Genomic DNA, 19,073 nt, shown 5'->3' on the forward strand with positions numbered 1-19,073 from the left:
TCGAAATTTTAGCAAAATTCATAACTCCTTACACGAGCATCCACTCGTTTCAGTTGTCAAATTTGATGCAAAAAATGTGTAATGTTTTCGGGCTTGTTTTATATTTTATTTTACATTTTGAATAGTTTATTTTGTGTTTGTTCAGCTTGCACTCGGTGGTTAAGCTATCACTTGCCCGTAGTCGCTTGTCAAATTGTTTAAACCCATCCAAATTTGGTTTGCAGCCGCAACCCTCCAACCCGGGAATAGTAGCAACCTTCACTGCTGTATCAGCCGTTCGGTTTACGATCATTTGGGCGTGTACCGTATGTGCATGCTTGTCATGTATGAGATTTCTCACTCCGTTTCCGAGCGGAAATGGTGGATATTGTTTAATGCAGAAACATAATTATTTAATAAAAATCTTTCTTTCCAACGGTGAGGAACCAACATTAAAAAAGAGCAAAGGTAAATCGCGTTCACTTTAGACTGCAAAAGCATATATGAGAAACGTTTAGTCTAGCGAGCGTAGCCAAGCAACAGTATGGCGATGCACGAAAAATTACGAACACGTGTGCAAATACAGTAATTTGTGCACATGATAACGGAGATTCCCATGGATACCTGGATACGAGAGAGCTAAACCCTCCATTCAACGCAGAAATTTCTAAACCAATGGCTGCTAGGAAAGAAAAAATAATTGTGTATTGAAATAATCCTCGAACTATGTTATTGGGAAAATAATTTGAGCTTGTTTGGATCGATGAAACGATAATAAGCGTTAGAAATATTGAAATACAAACATTTTGCCAAACACCGCAGGTAACAAAAAAACATTGACATTTTTAAGATTTTTGTCCACATCATTGGGTTACTTTTTCTTATCCAGGTTTCGATGTATTTAATTATTTAAACATTTAAATAAATCTCCCACTGGCGCTAACGCATAATGTTTGCTAGTTTGTTTTGGTTGCACACGTGCTAACGCAGATAGAAATGCAGTATTTTTTTTCGCATGCACTACATGGTTTTAGGAGTTCTCATAGCTGTTGAGCACTTTATTGACTCTTTCTTGTTAGCTGAAATTAGCTTAACCCTATTCCAGGCAACCGGCTACCCGGGTAGCCAAATCGATTTTGATTGCTCATTTCTCTGATTCTAGGAATCCGATTGACTTGAAATTTGGAATATGTGTGTAATCCACAGCCATCTTTCACTGGAATTTTTCGTAGAATTTGTTGAGTATAATTAACCTGGTTTTTTAGAATTAGATTTTTCAATACCCCTATTCCAGGCAACCGGGCTACCCGGGTAGCCAGCAACTTTGGAAGCTTATAACTTTTGAATGCGTAATCCAATATTGATGCAATATTCTGATGAAAATTAAACAAACTAATGCAGTTTCTATAACTGTGAATAGATTGGTTCAACTCGCTACCGTTTTTTAGTTATAGCTTTTCAAAGTTGGCAGGATTTTTTTGAAAATAATTACAAAATGTGAAAAATATTTTTTTCAGTACGTTACAAAATTTTCACAGCAAAATGGCTCCAGAAGCTTTGAGAACTGTATGTTACACGTATTGTATAAATTTTTCAGAATTTTTCTATGAGCCATAAAAAAGATAAATGAGTTTTGATTTGAATTAAAACCGTTACATTATGACCCTTGCTGTTAGAAAGACACCAACATCAAATAAACTTCACACTTACTTACTTACTTACTTATCCGGCACTACAACCGCTTTGCGGTCTTGGCCTGCCTCAGGAGTGTCCGAAACCGCTCACGGTCTCGCGCCTTCGTCTGCCAGTCCGTTATCCCGGCCTTAATGGCGGACGCCTCCACGCCATCTTGCCACCTCAATTTGGGCCTACCACGCCTCCTCTGTCCTTGTGGACGGCCTAAAAAGACTTTACGGGCTGGGTCGTCCGTTTCCATGCGTATAACATGGCCAGCCCACCGGAGCCTGGCGAGCTTTATACGCTGTACGACAGTGAGGTCGCCGTACATCTCGTATAGCTCGTCATTATAGCGGCTCCTCCATTGTCCTTCCACACATACGGGGCCAAGTATCCTTCTGAGCATCTTCCTCTCGAACGCGGCTAAGAGGGTTTCGTCAGATTTGGACAGTGTCCATGTCTCAGAGGCGTATGTGAGTACTGGTATTATATAGGTACTGTATAGTCCCAGCTTCGTCCGTCGCGACAGGTTCTTTGAGGTGAACTGATTTTTCAGGCTGTAGAATGACCGGTTGGCAGCCAGCATCCTTGCGCGCAACTCAGCTTCCATGCTGTTGTCGTTGCTGACCTTTGACCCAAGATAGGTGAATTGTGGGACGACTTCAAAAGTGCGTTCACCTATCTGCACGTAACGCCTACGTAGATTCTGATTATTTGTTGGTGGGCCCGCTGATGTTGCCACCATCAGTTTGGTCTTTGCCTCGTTTATCTGCAATCCGAGGCTCTCTGCCGCCTGCTCGATCCCTTGGTAGGCTTCTGCTACATAGGAGAGCCGCAGACCAATGATGTCTATATCATCAGCGTATGCCAGGATCTGGGTTGACTTATAGAAGATGGTTCCCGTAGTCTCCACCCTCGAGTCACGGATGGCCCTCTCTAGCGCCAGGTTGAATAAGAGACAAGCAAGCCCGTCCCCCTGGCGCAGACCCTTGGTGGTAGCAAAAGGTCCTGAGAGTTTTCCATCCACCCTCACCTGGCATGTGACGTTGGTCATAGTCATTCTAACTAGCCTTATCAGTTTGGCCGGGATTCCAAAAGAGCTCATAGCGTCATAAAGTTTTACCCTGGCTATGCTATCATATGCGGCTTTGAAGTCAATGAAGAGATGGTATGTGTCGTGTCTGTATTCAGCCATCTTCTCCAAGATCTGCCGCATGGTGAACTTCACACTAATAGTTTTATTTCAGTGTCTTCACAATATATTATCAACATAACTTACCAATAGAGACCATTTTATCAAGTTTTTGCATTTGTCTCAGATGTGCATTTTATAAAATTATTATGCCCACTGTATTGTAACGGTTTTTATTCAAATCAAAACTCCTTTATCTTTTTTATCGCTCATAGAAAAATTCTGAAAAATTTATACAATACGTGTAACATACAGTTCTCAAAGCTTCTGGAGCCATTTTGCTGTGAAAATTTTATAAAGTACTGAAAAAAATATTTTTCACATTTTGTAATTATTTTCAAAAAAATCCTGTCAACTTTGAAAAACTATAACTAAAAAACGGTAGTGAGTTGAACCAATCTATGAACAGTTATAGAAACTGCATTAGTTTGTTTAATTTTCATCAGAATATTGTACCAATATTGGATTACGCATTCAAAAGTTATAAGCCTCCAAAGTCGCTGGCTACCCGGGTAGCCCGGTTGCCTGCAATATGATGTATTTTTGGTTGCCAGTGACAGGGTTAATGTAACGGGAATTGGAATCTATACCAACCTTGTTTCCATCCAATATTCAAACAAATCCAATAGGAATTTCTAATGAGCCTGTCCAAAAAGGGTGGCATAGAATCCAATTTTCTTCATATGAAATTCACTTCCAATGAGAAAGAGTAAAGGGAGTATCCCACAACCAGTGCTGCAAAATGTCATGACCATCACGAGATATTCACCAACGAAAACAATGAAAATATCCGTCGTAGCTTGATGCTCATTGCTGATACTCAATGCAAGTGCGCTGACATGCTGAACACGACATGCGAATGTTAGTGTCCAACGCGATACTCTGACTGACAAGCGGAGCGTACACAACTGAAATTATCAGAGCTGAGACTCAAACAGTTTGTGCGACCATCACATGCCAGGTGTCATTGTGTGCAACCAACTCTTCGTCGTGACATTTTGTGTCGGTGATATTCACGACATTCTTGGAATATACTTGGCGTGTGGTTCCAAGCAACAAAATGGGCATTCTTTCTCGCTCTGTCAGCTTTGATTGTCTGTCCAGTCAAACAGAGCTAGAAACCGTGACGCTGACATGATTTTGTTTCAGGCGGAATTTGTAATGACTATGTTAGAGACATTTTGCAGAATAGATCATAGCAAAAAAAAAATCATTGCTTATTGACTGACCAACCGTTGATTGCTAAAATCACCAAGCATGTATTGAGCACACCGACAGTTTAAGCATAACCTTTGATTTTCACAATTGACTACGTGGCGCTAACATGGATTTTGTTTCAGTCAGAATTTTTGTATAACATTGACAGTGACATTTTGCACCACTGCCCACAACTATGACAACCCCTGGAAAACCCTGTATTATGCATTGCGCAAATGTTTTCACATTTCACAGATCAAAACAGACTCAAACCGAAACGAAGAATTGTTTACTGTTTATGTTCTCGCTTTATGATACTTTTGATCGTGCAGGCGATCTTGGAAATTTGTAAGAAATTTCACTTACTGCAATCGTTGGAGCTGAGAAGCCTTACCTTGGGTAGGGGGACACTCCCAGCCTCATGCATTAATATACGTGCAACTTCATTTACTATCTATATCAATCTGTCTTTATTTCACGAAAACCTTGGTTTGGGAATTAATTTTGAAATTATTAGAGTGTAGTTTTAACTATTTGATATGTGAAATGTGATAGTTTCCAGATGGTTCTATGATTATATAATTTTGTATAGCAGACATGCTACAGTATTACCCCCATTTCCACTACTACTATATACAACCGATCCCCGCTACCGATAACTTTCTACCTTACAATAACCGACGACTGTATGGAAGACGATTAAAGGTACGGCTGTTGTAATGGCTTATTACAAAATATATCTTATCAATATAACTGCTCTGCTGATTGCATCAATGATTATTATTTTAATAAAATAATATTATTATTATTACTATTATTACCACATTTTCTTTTGTGCTTTTCGTGATGCATCCTCCAACTCCCCTTCCCCAAAAATGTCCTCTCCAACACAATAAGAAAAAAAACAAAACCACAAAACGTAGCGTTTGAGTGTGCAACTACAATACAGAGCAATACAAGTAGTAAGACGCCCTTCAGCAAGATGTTTGAAACATCCGAACGAAAAACGAACGAAAAAGTAGCCAACTGCAGCAACTTCCTTGAGCAGCAATTTAGCAATAGGGCTGTCGCGAATTATAAAGCAAAAGCATAAAACATTGCATGAACAAATCAGCTGGGCGCGCGTGCGCGTATGTCTGTGTGTGTGGTGCGTGAGTGTATGCAAGATTTAATTAAGCCAGAATTAAGCAGTAAAGCGAAAATAGAATAGCAGAGCATTAATGCTACCGATCCTGCACGAGCCCTGAGGACATCACAGGGCATCCTGCTGGCAACCTGTTTAGCAGTAGTGATAAACAAAAACACCCTCACCCTACCACACTCAGATACATTCTCAAGACACGTGTGTACACTCCACACGAAGAGTCAGCGCGCCGGCACGTGCGCTGTCTATTTGTATACCGATAGTGATAAGGATAATAATCGTGTGTGTGTGAGAAAGAGAGAGAGAGAATGAGAGAGAGAGAGAGAGAGAGAGAGAGAGAGAGAGAGAGAGAGAGAGAGAGAGAGAGAGAGAGAGAGAGAGAGAGAAAGACACGGGCTACCTTTAAGATCGCGCTCACCAACCGTTACTAAGTTGAAGGAATGTTTCTTAACGCTTTTGTTTCTATTTCGAACAAACAAACGAAATGTAAAACCAAGAACTATTAGATGCACGTTTCAAATATATAAAAAAAAAAACAAACAAAATTAATAGGGAAGGAAAGTGTAAGGAAGGATTAGCATGTGAAATCAGTACACATAAATAAATGGAATGGAAAATAAAGCAGTGCAAACGAGAATTTCTTGAACTTTCTTTTTCGAGCAAGTGAAGAGTAGCGTAGTTTATGGTTTTTGATGGCAATTGTTTTTTTCTACTCTATATTTTCCCATACAGCTTTTAAGTAAGTTAAACTTAACTTAAGTTTATTTCTATTACATGGGATCCCAACACTGCTTTGAACATCAAGAAAATAATATAGGGGATTATTCTGTTCGTTCCATCGTTTGAAATATGCTTGCTGATTTAGAAGTACATCGCAGATAAAATCAATCGAGACAAACAGACGAAACATCCCAGTAGGCGTCAAATCGCCAGACCAAAATCTCAGAAATGACTTTAAACTACTTTCACAAAATTGGAATTCTTTATTGCATCACTAGAACGAAATTTGCAATCAAAACTGCAAATACAGTCCAACTCTCTCTTATTTGAGTGGCGATGGTACTGTCATATAAGAGGGATTTTCAAATTACATAGACTGAAAGCGAATGAAAAGTCCATACAAACTAGAAAGAAACATCGCAGATTGGAGTATACATGATTCAATAACCATGGCAACATCATACACTAGTGATGATGTTCGGAATCAATTCCGGAGCCGATTCCGCTGCTGGAGTCGGAATAGGTTCCGGAATCAGAATCGGAGCCGGATTCGGAATCGACCTGGGAATTCCAATTTGTTCCAGTAACAGAATAGAATTGACTCCAGAATTGAAATTAGCTCCGGAATGAGAACCAGTTCTTGAATTCAAATAAGAAGTTTCAGAAGCGAAATCAGTCCACGAATCTCCATGAGAATGGATAGTTTAAAAGTAAATTTGGTTTCTTCGCGGCTATGAATACGTAGCATCATTGGATCCCAAGATGCCGAAACCGATTCCGATTTTGGAGCCGATTTCGATTCTGGAACCGATTATGATTCCGGAGCCGATTCAGGAACCAATTCCGGAGCCGATTCCGATTCTAGAGCCGATTCCGGAAACCGATTCCGGACCTACTATCTGGAATTTATTGCAGAAAACTTCGGAGCTTGCCGGAATCGGTTCCGACGAAAACTTTATTTCATCACTACCATACACAATTAAAAGGGGTGTAGAGTTTCAGAGATTTTTGCAATTAGAGGGACAAAAATGTATTGAAAATGAAGGGACTGTAAAAAATGTAGAAATGGGGGTTTTCAAATTGGAGAGGTCTCAAATAAGAGAGAGTTCACTATATGTCATCAGCTGATTGCTATGATATTCACATCTACAAAACATGTAACTTGACTCATGCCGTGTTAACCGCGACTAGCAGAAGCAAAAAATGACGCTTCTCCAATTAAAGTAGAGGGCTGATCGTTGCTTAACCCAATTTTCTTTTGCCAAGAATCTATTTCAAAAACAAACAACCATCTTTTCTAAGTCTAAAATAATTCCCACGATCAACAACATAGCATATAGTTCCAGTCGACCCTTTTTGAAAGACTTAATTCCAACTGATCAAGCATCACAAACTCAGCTCCACGTTCTATGCGCTGTTGACGCACGATTTTTGTTTTATTAAGCGTTCTAGCTATCCGTCCCCAGTAGCGACCCCCCCCCCCCCACAATTCATCAATCCAGCTAATCGCGCAACCCCCAAACGGGCAAAGGGAACCATCGACGGTTGCTAGCGGAGTGTGTACTACATCGAGCCAACGAAGTTCCCTCAGGGAGTTCCCCGTTCGAGGGCCCTTTTCCGTCCTAAAAACTAAATCTATAAACACAGCGTGTCACAGCGTGTTCCATGCGTCCCCGACCCCCTCCCCCGGTCGATAATCCAGTTCATCCCTCCCGTCCATCCGGGGCCGGTTCCTGCGGTCGCTGGCTGTGCGGCAGGGCGAAGAATTCCAGCTCCCGGCCAACGATCGCACTGATCTCCTGCTGGAGCAGCTCGTGCAGCGTCACGCCGTCGTGCCGGTACAGCCAGTAGCCCTCGTTCACGGTGCGCTTGTCCGGGATGAAGTCGTACCGCTTCGGGCCGCTGGTGGGCGAGCTGAGCCAGATCTGGCGGTTCGGTAGCTGGCGATTGATAACGTACGTGCCGTGCGGCTCCCCGAAGCTAACCGTTAGCACACCGTCCTGGCGTAAGGGGAAAATGAGTTAGAAAAAGGAGCAACAGCGACGCGGGAGCGAACGCTTGACTCTTACCCCGTACGTTACGTCCGGATTCTTGAGCGTGCTCGTTTCGTCGATGATCTGCTCGAAGTAGTCAACCAGCGATTCGAGCGTGTCCGAGCAGACGGCCACAAACGTGACGGAATCGATCAGCGAGGTGGCAATGAAATCATTCGGATTCATCGAACTGTACTGACGGCTGTGCAGGGTGGGGCTGGCCTGTAGCAGCCCGCTGGCAAGCGCTTCCTGTGGCATCCTGGTGCGGCCCGGCACGGCCGGAGGCAACCGATGAGTGGTGCAGCTGATAAGCCGGCTCCACCGACCAACGAAAGGCCGGAAAACGGTGTTCATCATTCGGGAGGGAGGATTGTGTTGTTTCCTGCTTCTATCTTCTACTGGAAGAAATGAAGAGCTCTGATTTACCGACGAGTTTGTGTTTTAAGGCGGCACAACTGTATTTACCTTTCGCGCTGGAAAGTTCTTCACACCGCTGGTGGGATGTTTTGATCGTTTCGGAATTGTTGTGACAGTTGACCGTGCTGCACCAGCACATCGAGCTTGTGTGACGTTTGGTGGTTATAAATTCAAACCGTACGATAGCCAAACCGTTACGCACCGACAATTACAAATGGAATGGGAGCGCGAAATAGAATTACGACAATATTGCGCTAACAATTGCTGCCGTATCGTTTGGACAACATGCTACAACCTAGTTGCATGAATATTTTTGATTTGTTTGATGTGTAATGAAAAAAAGTGCACTGATTTTGGGGTGAATTTTAAACGTGCTACCAATTGTTAGTTGAAAATAAAGGATGAAAAAAAATGGGATCGATGTTTTTATTTCTTTTTTTTTTCGTGAAAGGTCTTTCCCAGTGCCACAAATCCACTAAACGACCGCTAAACGTAGTGTAAACGAGTTTCAATGTTCAAGCCTTCTTCTTCTTCTTTGGCTCAACAACCGATGCCGGTCAAGGCCTGCCAACACACTTGTGGGGTTGGCTTTCAGTGACTTATTGATTTCCCCCCATAGCAGGATAGTCAGTCCTACGTATGGCGGCACGGTCTATTTGGGGCTTGAACCCATGACGGGCATGTTGTTAAGTCGTACGAGTTGACGACTGTACCATGAGACCGACCGAAGCCTTAAAGGCAGAAAATACACGAACCGGAATTTCGTGGTCGCGGAATTCCGCATGCTGTTACACCCATTTACAAACTGTCAATGGTTACTTTTCCGAACTATCATTTCCATACATTTTTCAGTTGTATTTTCGGCCTAAAAAGACTGCGTTTAGCAGACGGTAAACGTCTGTTGTTAGGATAGCCACACAGTGGAGCTTTCTTCGCATTGAGAGCTTTCTGCTTTCCTCTGTACTGTTGTATGGTTTCGTAGTGAAGGTTGTATCCAAGCGCCACAGATTACGCTTAAAATCCTAGAAAATCAAATATCCATAGAAATTACAATGAAAGCTGGACGAACTGTCAAACTCATGTTGCGGGAACATTTTTGGACTTGTTTGCTCCCCAAAACGTATAAAAAATCATTTCAACTTAATTTTGAAATGTTTTTGTGAGCAAATTTGTGCATAGTTTTTGAAATAAATAAGAAAACCCATAAATGTTGCCATCCCAAGCGCCACAGATTAAGCTTAAACGACTGGAAAATTGAATATCCATAGAAAAAAATGAAAGCTCCACAGCTTCATTGGTTTGATCAATAGATGGCGTATTACAACTCATCATTATATTGCTATCCTTTTCTTGCAATGTGTTTCGACAAGTTGCATTTTATTATGACCTATATAGCCTTCTAACTTTCTGAGCAAAAATCTATATAAATGGTCGTGTGGTTAGATACGTGGGTATCAACACCAATGACCATTGCTCAAATCTCACTTGCTTCAGTGCTGGTGGTTTCCGTTGGAGTTTAGTATTTAAACAATCGTATCGCCGTTCTAGTTCTAGCGATGCATAACTTCAATGTGAAACCATACAACAGTACAGAGGAAATGAGAAAGCTCTCCTCCAAGCGATGAAGCTCAACTGGTTGGGGTATCCCACCAACAGATAGCGCCACCAGCTTTTTGCTATTTTTAGAATGCATGAGTCGTTTGGCGTCTGCTAAACGAAGTCTTTCTATATTCCGTTTAGGTAGAGAACTTGAGTCGTTTAGAAGCCGTTTAGTGGTCGTTTAGTGGATTTGTGGCACTTGGGATTGAACAAATGTTGCTGCAACATGTTCATAGACCCAGGCGTTACAAAAGTTTTTGTGTAAAATATAGTCAAGCTTTACAAATATGCCAAATGCACAAAAATGTCTTAAAAAGAAACAATTGTTCACATTTTCATTCCGACCGTAAAAAGTTTCAGGCAAGAGATTTTTCATTCCACCCACCGAAACGATAAGCTGCGTTCACTGTTGTGTGGTTGACTGAAAAACGTTCGGTTGCTGCCGTCCTGCTTGCGCGCTCACGCACACTAGCAGGGCAGCTGTCAGCTGGCCGCGGACCGTCGCGAAAGCAAAACAAAATTGTAAACAAAGCTTACTCATCGCGCGAAACGACAGCACCAAAACAACGCAACGAGAGGGCGTAAATGCGCTAATCCACCCCAAGGTTTTGATATTTTCTCCCAAAAGGGATTCGATCGCTGGTCAATCGCAGCGGGCCTTGGCGCACGAGTTTTCGATTTGGCAGAACAGCAGCGAGAACAAAACCCCTCCACGCTGGTGCTCTGCGTTGGGTGAGTTGTTTGGTGAGCGAACCAAAACACGTCCTTGGAGAAATCCACCATCCACCCCCTTCCCAACCATCCACTCCAAATGGTGTCACTCTTTATCGTTAACTTCTCCTCGGGGGGGGTTTTGTTTTAGGCATTTCTGGCGCGTCCGACGGCTGCCACCCGTGCGATGGTCGGCATGAGCAGCTTCGGGCTGAACGCGTCCACGCTGGAGAGCATTGTCGGGGGGAGCCGGGCCGCCGCGGGCACGGACCAGGAGCCCGAGCGCAACCACGAGCGGCAGGCCCTGCTGAACGAGCTGCTCGCGACGGTGCGCCAGTGCCAGCAGCAGTACGGTGGCCACGCGAAGCTCGCGACCGAGGACGACCCGCTGATCGGCACGCTGTGCGACGTGTGGGAGCGGGTGCTGTCGCACGGGCTGCGCACGGCCGCCTGGATGCCGTTCAACATCCTCGAGTACTTCGGGCCGCCGGAGGGCGGCCGACCCGCGGTCGAGCGACCCTGCTTCTGGGACTTTGCCTCGAACCATCTGACGCGGGACGAGCGCGAACGGTTCTGCGCCCTGCAGCAGGTGGTGACGCGGCGCGGCCGGGCCCGGGCCCTGCTGCGCGCCTTCCTCAACGAGCGCGCGCTCGAGCGGTACGTGCTCGTGTGGCTCGGCGACGGCGAGCTGCTCAACACACACTACGAACCGTGGGCGATGCTGCGGCACGGCGAGTGCCAATCGGTGCTGCCGAACGTGGCCGCCGGCCTCGGCACCGTCCTGTTCGCGATCGTGATCGATCGGAGCGAGCTCAACCGGCCCGTCACGGGGCTGGCCGGGCAGGAACAGAAGCCGGAACCGATCATCGTCACCCGCCGGCCCGTCGGCCCGGTGCGCAAGGTGAATGCGGTGCAGCGGGAAATATTGGACGATGCGGTGCCGCGCCAGCTAACACCACCGAGCACCAGCAGCAGCAGCAGCAGCAGCAGGCGGACGCCGCTGGAAGGCACGGACGCTACTGCGGGTGGTGCCGCGCCACGGGAAGAAGTGCCATACACGGTGACGGAAGCGCTCGGTGGCTGGGGCGCGGGGGAAGCGGATGGGCCGGGCCCGGGTGCCGGTACATCGCCGGCCGGGACGGTCGATGTGGCGGAGGACAGCATGCTCAACTACTCGTCGGCCAGTGCGACCACCAGCTCCCGCTCGACCACGGGCAGCTCGCTCAGCGGGGAGGGACGGGGCACGGAGGAGGACACGGGCTCGGAGGTGGCGTACCGGCACCGGACCCGTTCCGGATCGCCGGCGCCGGTGCTGCGGTCAGAGCCCGAACTGCCCTCCACCCCTGCACCCTCCGGGCGGCCCTACGAGAAGCTGCTGCGAAGAAATCAAGAGCTGGAGGAGCGCTGCCATCTGCTGGAGTCGCGCGTCGCCGCACTGAGTCTGTAAGTGTTCCGGCCGAGCTTGGCATGACATCTCACCCCAACTAACCCGTGCCATTTTGTTTGCAGCGAAAACTACCGCCTGCGTGCGCTCACGCGCTCCAACCGGCTGTCGGTGGCGTTCTTCAGCTTCAGCATTCCGAAAGCGATACAGCGGGCGGCGGACGGTGGACGGTCGCGCCGCCCCTACCACGTGTACGAGATCCGCATAACCCCGTCCGGCGTGAGCGGCTCGACGGCGGGCAACGAGAGCTGGTGCGTGTACCGGCGCTACAACGAGTTCTACCGGTTGCATCGCCGCCTGCAGAAGCAGTACCCGACGGTCAAGAAGCTCGACTTTCCGCCGAAGAAAAAGTTTGGCAATCTGGTAAGAGAGCGGGCCGTGCGTGTTGCCGGTTCTTCCCGCACCTAACCGTTGTGTCTAGTGGTGGGGGCTCGGAATCGGAACTATCCGTTTCCGGAATCGATTCCAATTCCAATTACACAACTGCAATCAGAATCGACTTCGGAATTGAAATCAGCTCCAGAATCTCCATATGCCGTAAAAAAGTACATGTCGCTGTATAGTTCTCCCTGTCTGGCCGTACGGTCAGACTCCTTTGATTGTTAATGCGATTGCTATGGAGCTCGATTTAATTTTACCAACGTTATAAAAAGTTGACCAAAAATGCAACCAGCACATTGCATGCAACACAACTTAAGATTAATTGCTCGCTGCAATGAAACGATGAATGCTTTTTCATCTAACTGACAAAATGATCCCACGGTTTTTGTTCGAATGTCCTGGATGCGGAACCGATTCCGATTACGGAGAAGATTCCGATTACGAAGCCGATTCCAGAACCATTTCCGGTTCTGGAGCCAATTACAATTACGGAACCGATTCCGAATACGAAGTCGATTCCTATTGTGGAACCGATTCTGGATCTAATTCCGGTTCCGGACCCAATTGCGATTCCGGAGCCGATTCTGATTCCGGAACCGAATCCGGAGCCAATTGCAATTTTGGAGCCGATTCTGATTCCGGAGTCGATTCCGATTACGGAGCCGATTTCGATTACGGAGCCGATTCCGATTACGGAGCCGATTCCGATTACGGAGCCGATTCCGATTATGGAGCCGATTCCGATTATGGAGCCGATTCCGATTACGGAGCCGATTCCGATTACGGAGCCGATTCCGATTATGGAGCCGATTCCGATTATGGAGCCGGTTCCGATTATGGAGCCGATTCCGATTGCGGAACCGATTCTGGATCCAATTCCGGTTCCGGATCCAATTGCGATTCCGGAGCCGATTCTGATTCCGGAACCGAATCCGGAGCCTATTACGATTCTGGATTCGATTCCAATTTCGGAGCCGATTCTGATGCCGGAGCTGATTCTAGTTTCGGAGGTGATTCTGATTCCGGAGCCGATTACGGAATCCAATTTCGATCCCGTAGTCGATGCCGGAGCCGATTTCGATTCTCGAGCCGATTCCGATTTCGGAGCCGATTCTGATTCCGATTACGGAGCTGAATCCGATTCCGGAACTGATTCCGGATCCAATTCCAAATTCGAAGCCGCGTCGGAATTCGGAGCCGATTCCGAATCCGGAGCCGATTCTGATTCCAAAACCGAATCCGGATCCAATAGCGATTCCGGAGCTGATTCTGATTCCGTAGCCGAATTCGGAGCCGAATCCGATTCCGAAACTGATTCCGGATATAATTTCAATTCCGGAGCTGATACTTCAACTGATTCCGGACCTACTATCCGGAATAGATTCCACAAATATTTGGAGCTAGCCGGAATCGATTCCGATCAAAACTTCATTTTTCCCATCAGTAGATTGTGTCTATTTTTCTTTCTTACTGGTTTTTTTTTATTTTTTTGTTGTTTCACATCAGAATGCCGATCTTGTGGAGCAGCGGCGCCAGCGGCTACAGGTGTACTTGAACGGGCTGTTCGTATCGACCCTGCCGGAGGTGCTGTCCTGCAGTACGCGCGTCCAGCTCGAGCAAACATTTCCATTTCTGAGCGACCAAACGCCTGCCGGGCCGGCCACCCCGGGCGGAGCGGCGTGAGCATCCCCGGACCATACCCTCTGTTCGCTCGCCCTACGCGCGTCACACGGTACCGCGAGCATGTGATGCATTCGAAACGAGTTTATTAAGTTCCGTTTTGGTCGAATGAAAGATTAAGTATTAAGCAGTACCCCTTAAGATTACTCCCAGGCGCATGGTTTGAGAAACTACGTCTTACTAGCGGCCCTAGATTGTGGCCAGTATTGCATGAGAGCTAGTGGAAAGAAGCGCAACCAATGGGAGTTGGTTATTTTGTGCAATACGCAACAAAACCAATACGATACTCTCACCTGATCGACGAAGGTGGAACGTTCATCAGCCAGTGCAACAGAGCCGGGCAAGAGAAGGAAGACGCCCGACGCGGTCGTTGATAAGCTTAATAATCGGAGAACAGTGTATGCAGAATTCCTCTCGAGCCCATTACGATAAAAAAAAAATAAACACTGTATCAAATGAATTGTAAACAATTTCAACAATGAAGTAAAAAACTGAGTAATTGCACCCAATACGTAGGGGGTAAAAAAAAAAACAAAAAATGCAACGATCTTGTTGTGAGAGTAGAAATTGTAGCAAAAAGGAAAGGAAACGCGATAGCATTGGCGTCGGAAAAGTGGCCATTTTATCGTTTCGAATCAGCAGACATTGCCGTAACACATTAACTTCAATCTAAGGGATGATTTAAACAAGCAAGCACAGCAAAGTACTCATTCGTGGCTGGAACAGGAAAGAATAGGAAGGAAGGCGGCGTACTCACGTGTTCGGTTGGGCAGTTTTGTTTGTGCTGGGTAAACGTTAAACGGGAAATAACTAGGAAGCCGAGTGCTTTTGTTTTCTGTGTTTTTTTTGTAATATGGTTATTTATTTGTTTCTGTGTTGCGTTAAAAGGAAAAGAAAACTTTAGCGAAAAAAAACATATATATTTGAAAACTCGTTGTCGTTTTTGCGTATCTGAAGGTTTGATAGTTTTCTTTGGATTTCAAAAAGCAGCAGTGGCAATAAACTGTGAATATTTTTTTAATCAGTCTACCTTTCATGCCTTTGGAAATAGTGTCATTGGTTGTGCCGATAATTTTGCCGTGTCATTGTCATGTTGCACTGTTGCAATGTATATTGATCTAAAACATAAATGTTAATCTCTTTCTATCCATTTTTTAGTTCATATAGGAACGTATTTGGTTTTAGATCTTTTTTTTTCGTGCACAATTATAAATTTATAAATTTATTTTTACATTTTTCTTGTCTTTTTCTGTACTCGTTTTTTGCTATTTATTTCAAAATGTGCATTTAAAGATCACGTTAAGTTCAGTTCCGTTTCCGTAAATGTGCCCAAAAACGTTTCTGCAGTGTTTTTTTTCTCGTTTATTATTAGAAACAAATCGAATTGTTTCTCGTGGGATAATTCGTATTCTTTGGGAAGACTTGTGTCGTTATTTTGGATTGCAAAATACGTGTAGCTGCTTCCATGCAATAATATTTGTTTAATAACTGGTATATTTAATAACTTTTGTAAATAGTATTTTCAAAATTCTTTACTTCATTGTGTTACACCGACGTCATGTTGATGTTGATACAACAAATAAAATTGTGCTTCCTTCTCTTAACAAATCCTTCTTTCTTAAGCAATATAGGAATACTAGTGATTGTCACATTCTTAAAATAATGATATATAACCTTTCCTTCTTCTTTCCTAATTCTGCGCATAGCGTATATTTACCCTCAAAGCTGAATTAATGTTAAGCTGGTGTCATTTAGATTTAATTTTGCTTTGCAAATGCATCCTAAAATGTTCCTTGGAGTTGGTTATTCTGGTCCTTACAATTTGGCAAACATATGTTATCGTAACATTCTCAAAAAAAAACACGGGTCTCAACTTTCATAACTGAAATGCTTATAGCATTATATATTATTTAGTTTATGTTTTCACAATGTTTCTATTCGGTTACCAAATCCTTGTCAAATCGATGTTTTGAATTCCTGCTGTATGATTGCAGATGCAAAAAATTCTCCTTTGGAAGTTGCACTGCGAATGTTCTTCTTCTTATATCCTCCTATGCTGCAAGTAGCGTCATACTCAGTCCAAGATCAAGGCACTCGAAAGTTGATTAGTAATAATGAACGAAAATACGTCTTAAACATAAGAAAAAACAAAGTCTGCTTGAGGTTATGGCGTGAACGGTCAGGGGGCAGGCAACACCTAGGATAAATAAAAGAAAACATAAAAATCCCTTTAGAAAACAGTTGATTGAGTTGGTTTAGGTTTAGGGCTTGCAATATTTCAACAGGTCGAGAAAAAAATCGTATTTCATCGTGTTTGAACATTAGTTTTCGATTACACTCAAGGATCAGGTGGTTTGACGGTGGTATATTCAGTGGCGCGTTAAACGGTGGGCGGACTGGGCGGCCGCCAGGGGCCCCGGCGATCTAGGGGCCCCGTCATTGTGGATGTTCGACTTCGTATCGATTCTACCCCCCCCCCCCCCTCTGGATGGGACTTTTACCATCTATTTTAAAAAGACTCATTTTTAATTAATGCATTTTTCCCATCGCTTCACTCACTGTATTTTGTCAAGGACCCGAACCGAAATACCGGGGCCCCATACTACTCAAAGCAGCACATTAAATGTTCTAAGAAATCTGCCAATACTTGCATCACAGTCGCAAGCGAAGAACGCTGCGACATGCGCGCACAGCTCAAATCAATACCTCATCATCGTTGTCGCAAAGTATTGGACAGAGCGAGAAACCGTTAATTTTTGCTGGTGTGGGTGGCCTGTGCACGAGCACCCAAACCCAAAACCACGCAGAGCAACTTGCTGCTAAAATGGAATGCACAGCACGCTGCGCTTAACTACCACCGAAAACCCGTTACACAACACACCCAAGCAAAAATTTAAAGACCCCGAAACACAATATCAATACACCGACTCGTAGCCGGTAAAATTAGCAGGAAAATTGACTAACATCAAGCAAGCAACGATGCTCCAGTGGGTAGAGGTTTCATTCGAGAAACGATTCCATCGATATCGATGTGTGCGCTTTTCAATTTGGCTGGGATGAAACGTGCCTGCGCTTGTCTGGGACCCCTATACTTGTTTTGCAGATGTGTGCCGAAAACAGACAGCTGTTTTCACGCGAAAAATGGTATTCACATCTCAAGCCTGAGATCGTGGAGCGTGCCTGCTTTTAACGAAAAACCTTAAATTTTCATGTGGGGTCCTACTCAACTTTTGTGGTCAACTGACAAATAGGGGAAATCGGGAAGGGGTGGTATTCATATGTCCAAAAATGAACTCGAAAAAGGAACATAGTTGTATTTACATACAACTTTTTGCGTGAAGACAAAATAAAAAACCGTTACAGCTATACTGAAGCCAAAACTCAAAGGTGGTTTACGGGGCCTCAACGATTATGTGGACTCTTCGATGAAGGGGTCCCGTCGGTAAGGGCCCCGTCGGTAAGGAGGCCCCATCAATAAGGGTCCCCGTCTATTAGGGGCCCCATCAATAAGGGGCCCCGTCTATTTGGTGTCTTGGTGTGGATGGTCCGTGCTCGAGCTCACCAAAAAAACGCGGAGACACTTGCTGCTAAAATCCAATGCACGGAACACAGGACAGCGCTGCGTTTAACCACAAAGAAAACCCGTTGAAACAGCCACAATCACAAATCATACACAGACAAAAATTTAAAGGCCCCTAAACAAAATTTCAATACACCGGCTCGTAGCCGGAGAAATTCGCAGGAAAAATTGACACCAAGCTCGCGTTGCTTTAAAAAGTCTAGGAAGATCGTTTGGTCAACGGTCCTTCAGTGGGTTGAGGTCTCATTCGAGAAATGGTTAAATCGATGTCATTGTGTGCACTCTTGGCTGGGATGAACCGTCTTGTTCTTGTATACGGGGCCCTGCTACCGCTTTGCGATTTTGTGTCGAAAGCAGACAGCTGTTTCACACGAAAAATGGTATTCACATTCCTGGCCTGGGATAGTGGATTGTGTGTGTCTTTTAATGCAAAAACTAAATTTTCATTCTTGGCCCTAATCGAACACATCAAGTTTGTGGACCGAAGAGAAGGGGAAATGGGAAAGGTTTCAGTTAGAAGGAAGGGGGGAAGGGTATAAAAATACTCAAGGAACCTATGGACCATGTTCATTTATATATGGTTTTTATCGACTATTTCAATTGTGCGAATACAACAAGACCAAAAACCGTTACAGATGCATCTACATCCAGCCATAATACGAAGAACAATCTCCATTGCCTCGGCCATTTGGGGGCCCCGTTGATGATTCGGTCGATTGAGGGGCCCCTTCCATTTGATGTTGTCAACCTAATATATCCCCATTTTTCCCCCGGGGGTTATGTTTACAATCAGATTTACTATTACTACCAGACCTATCAGAGGCATATTTATTTTATTTATCAGAAGCATTTTACTATCAGAAGCAGAAAACATTTGCCTTTTTAACATGTGCAATATTTTTGTTTACCATGTGCACCTTAGTTGGAAGCGTAGAACGCTGCGATACATGCCCAGAGGTCAAAACAATATCATTTCATCATCGATGGCCCAAAGCGTTTTATTAAATGCATTGAACGCTACGCGCGAGTTGGGTAAAGCGAAATCCGTTACAAGAGATGCCTCACACAAACTACATGCACATACGACATTAAAAGGCTCCGAAACCGATCTCAACACAACGGTTCGTAGCCGTAGAAAAAAAGAAAAATTGGCTGACACCAAGCACGCTCTTTTTATCTGTTTAGGTTTCATTCAAGAATCGATTCCGATGTCGATGTGTGCGTTTTTTAATTTGGCCTGTGTGTATGTTATCACGCAAAAACTAAGAACTCGTGCCCCGGCTAACCTTTGGGGCCCCAGTTAAAATTGTGGACTGGAC

The 19,073-nt window shown here is 44.7% G+C and overlaps 2 protein-coding genes and 1 long non-coding RNA gene across 4 annotated transcripts in view; 1 reads left to right on the forward strand and 2 right to left on the reverse strand.

The window, feature by feature from the left end:
- Positions 1-7,166: 7,166 nt before the first annotated feature.
- On the reverse strand, positions 7,167-8,479 carry LOC121590697 (frataxin homolog, mitochondrial). The gene is made up of 3 exons (XM_041910595.1): positions 8,408-8,479; positions 7,979-8,337; positions 7,167-7,909 (listed from the first exon to the last, which is right to left on the reverse strand). The coding sequence occupies exons 2-3, from the start codon at positions 8,297-8,299 to the stop codon at positions 7,613-7,615; spliced, it is 618 nt and encodes a 205-aa protein (XP_041766529.1). The 5' UTR covers positions 8,300-8,337; positions 8,408-8,479; the 3' UTR covers positions 7,167-7,612.
- Positions 8,480-10,605: 2,126 nt separating this feature from the next.
- Positions 10,606-14,262, forward strand: LOC121591172 (sorting nexin-29-like). Of its 2 annotated transcripts, none has more exons than XM_041911679.1 (4): positions 10,606-10,690; positions 10,821-12,112; positions 12,179-12,476; positions 14,001-14,262. In XM_041911679.1, exons 2-4 carry the CDS (start codon positions 10,857-10,859, stop codon positions 14,175-14,177), a joined length of 1,731 nt encoding a protein of 576 aa, XP_041767613.1. In that variant the 5' UTR covers positions 10,606-10,690; positions 10,821-10,856; the 3' UTR covers positions 14,178-14,262. The 2 variants fall into 2 exon arrangements, with proteins under 2 accessions (XP_041767613.1, XP_041767599.1); XM_041911665.1 differs by having other exon boundaries at positions 10,620-10,702.
- A 776-nt stretch (positions 14,263-15,038) lies between these two features.
- The window catches only part of LOC121591347, a 44,238-nt gene continuing 40,203 nt past the window's right edge, over positions 15,039-19,073 (reverse strand). Inside the window, exon 4 of the long non-coding RNA XR_006004530.1 lies at positions 15,039-16,371. This is a non-coding gene — a long non-coding RNA (uncharacterized LOC121591347). The remainder of the gene's footprint in view (positions 16,372-19,073) is intronic.

This window comes from Anopheles merus, chromosome X (assembly GCF_017562075.2).
Source record: "Anopheles merus strain MAF chromosome X, AmerM5.1, whole genome shotgun sequence".
Taxonomy (NCBI): Eukaryota; Metazoa; Arthropoda; class Insecta; order Diptera; family Culicidae; genus Anopheles; species Anopheles merus.

Coding starts and splice junctions, on each gene's coding strand:
- LOC121590697 (XM_041910595.1), bottom strand. CDS start 8,299: ATGATGAACACCGTTTTCCGGCCTTTCGTTGGTCGGTGGAGCCGGCTT. Junction 7,910..7,978: donor ATCCGGACGTAACGTACGGG/GTAAGAGTCAAG, acceptor CCCTTACGCCAG/GACGGTGTGCTAACGGTTAG.
- LOC121591172 (XM_041911679.1), top strand. CDS start 10,857: ATGGTCGGCATGAGCAGCTTCGGGCTGAACGCGTCCACGCTGGAGAGC. Junction 12,113..12,178: donor CGCGTCGCCGCACTGAGTCT/GTAAGTGTTCCG, acceptor TTTTGTTTGCAG/CGAAAACTACCGCCTGCGTG. Junction 12,477..14,000: donor AGAAAAAGTTTGGCAATCTG/GTAAGAGAGCGG, acceptor GTTTCACATCAG/AATGCCGATCTTGTGGAGCA.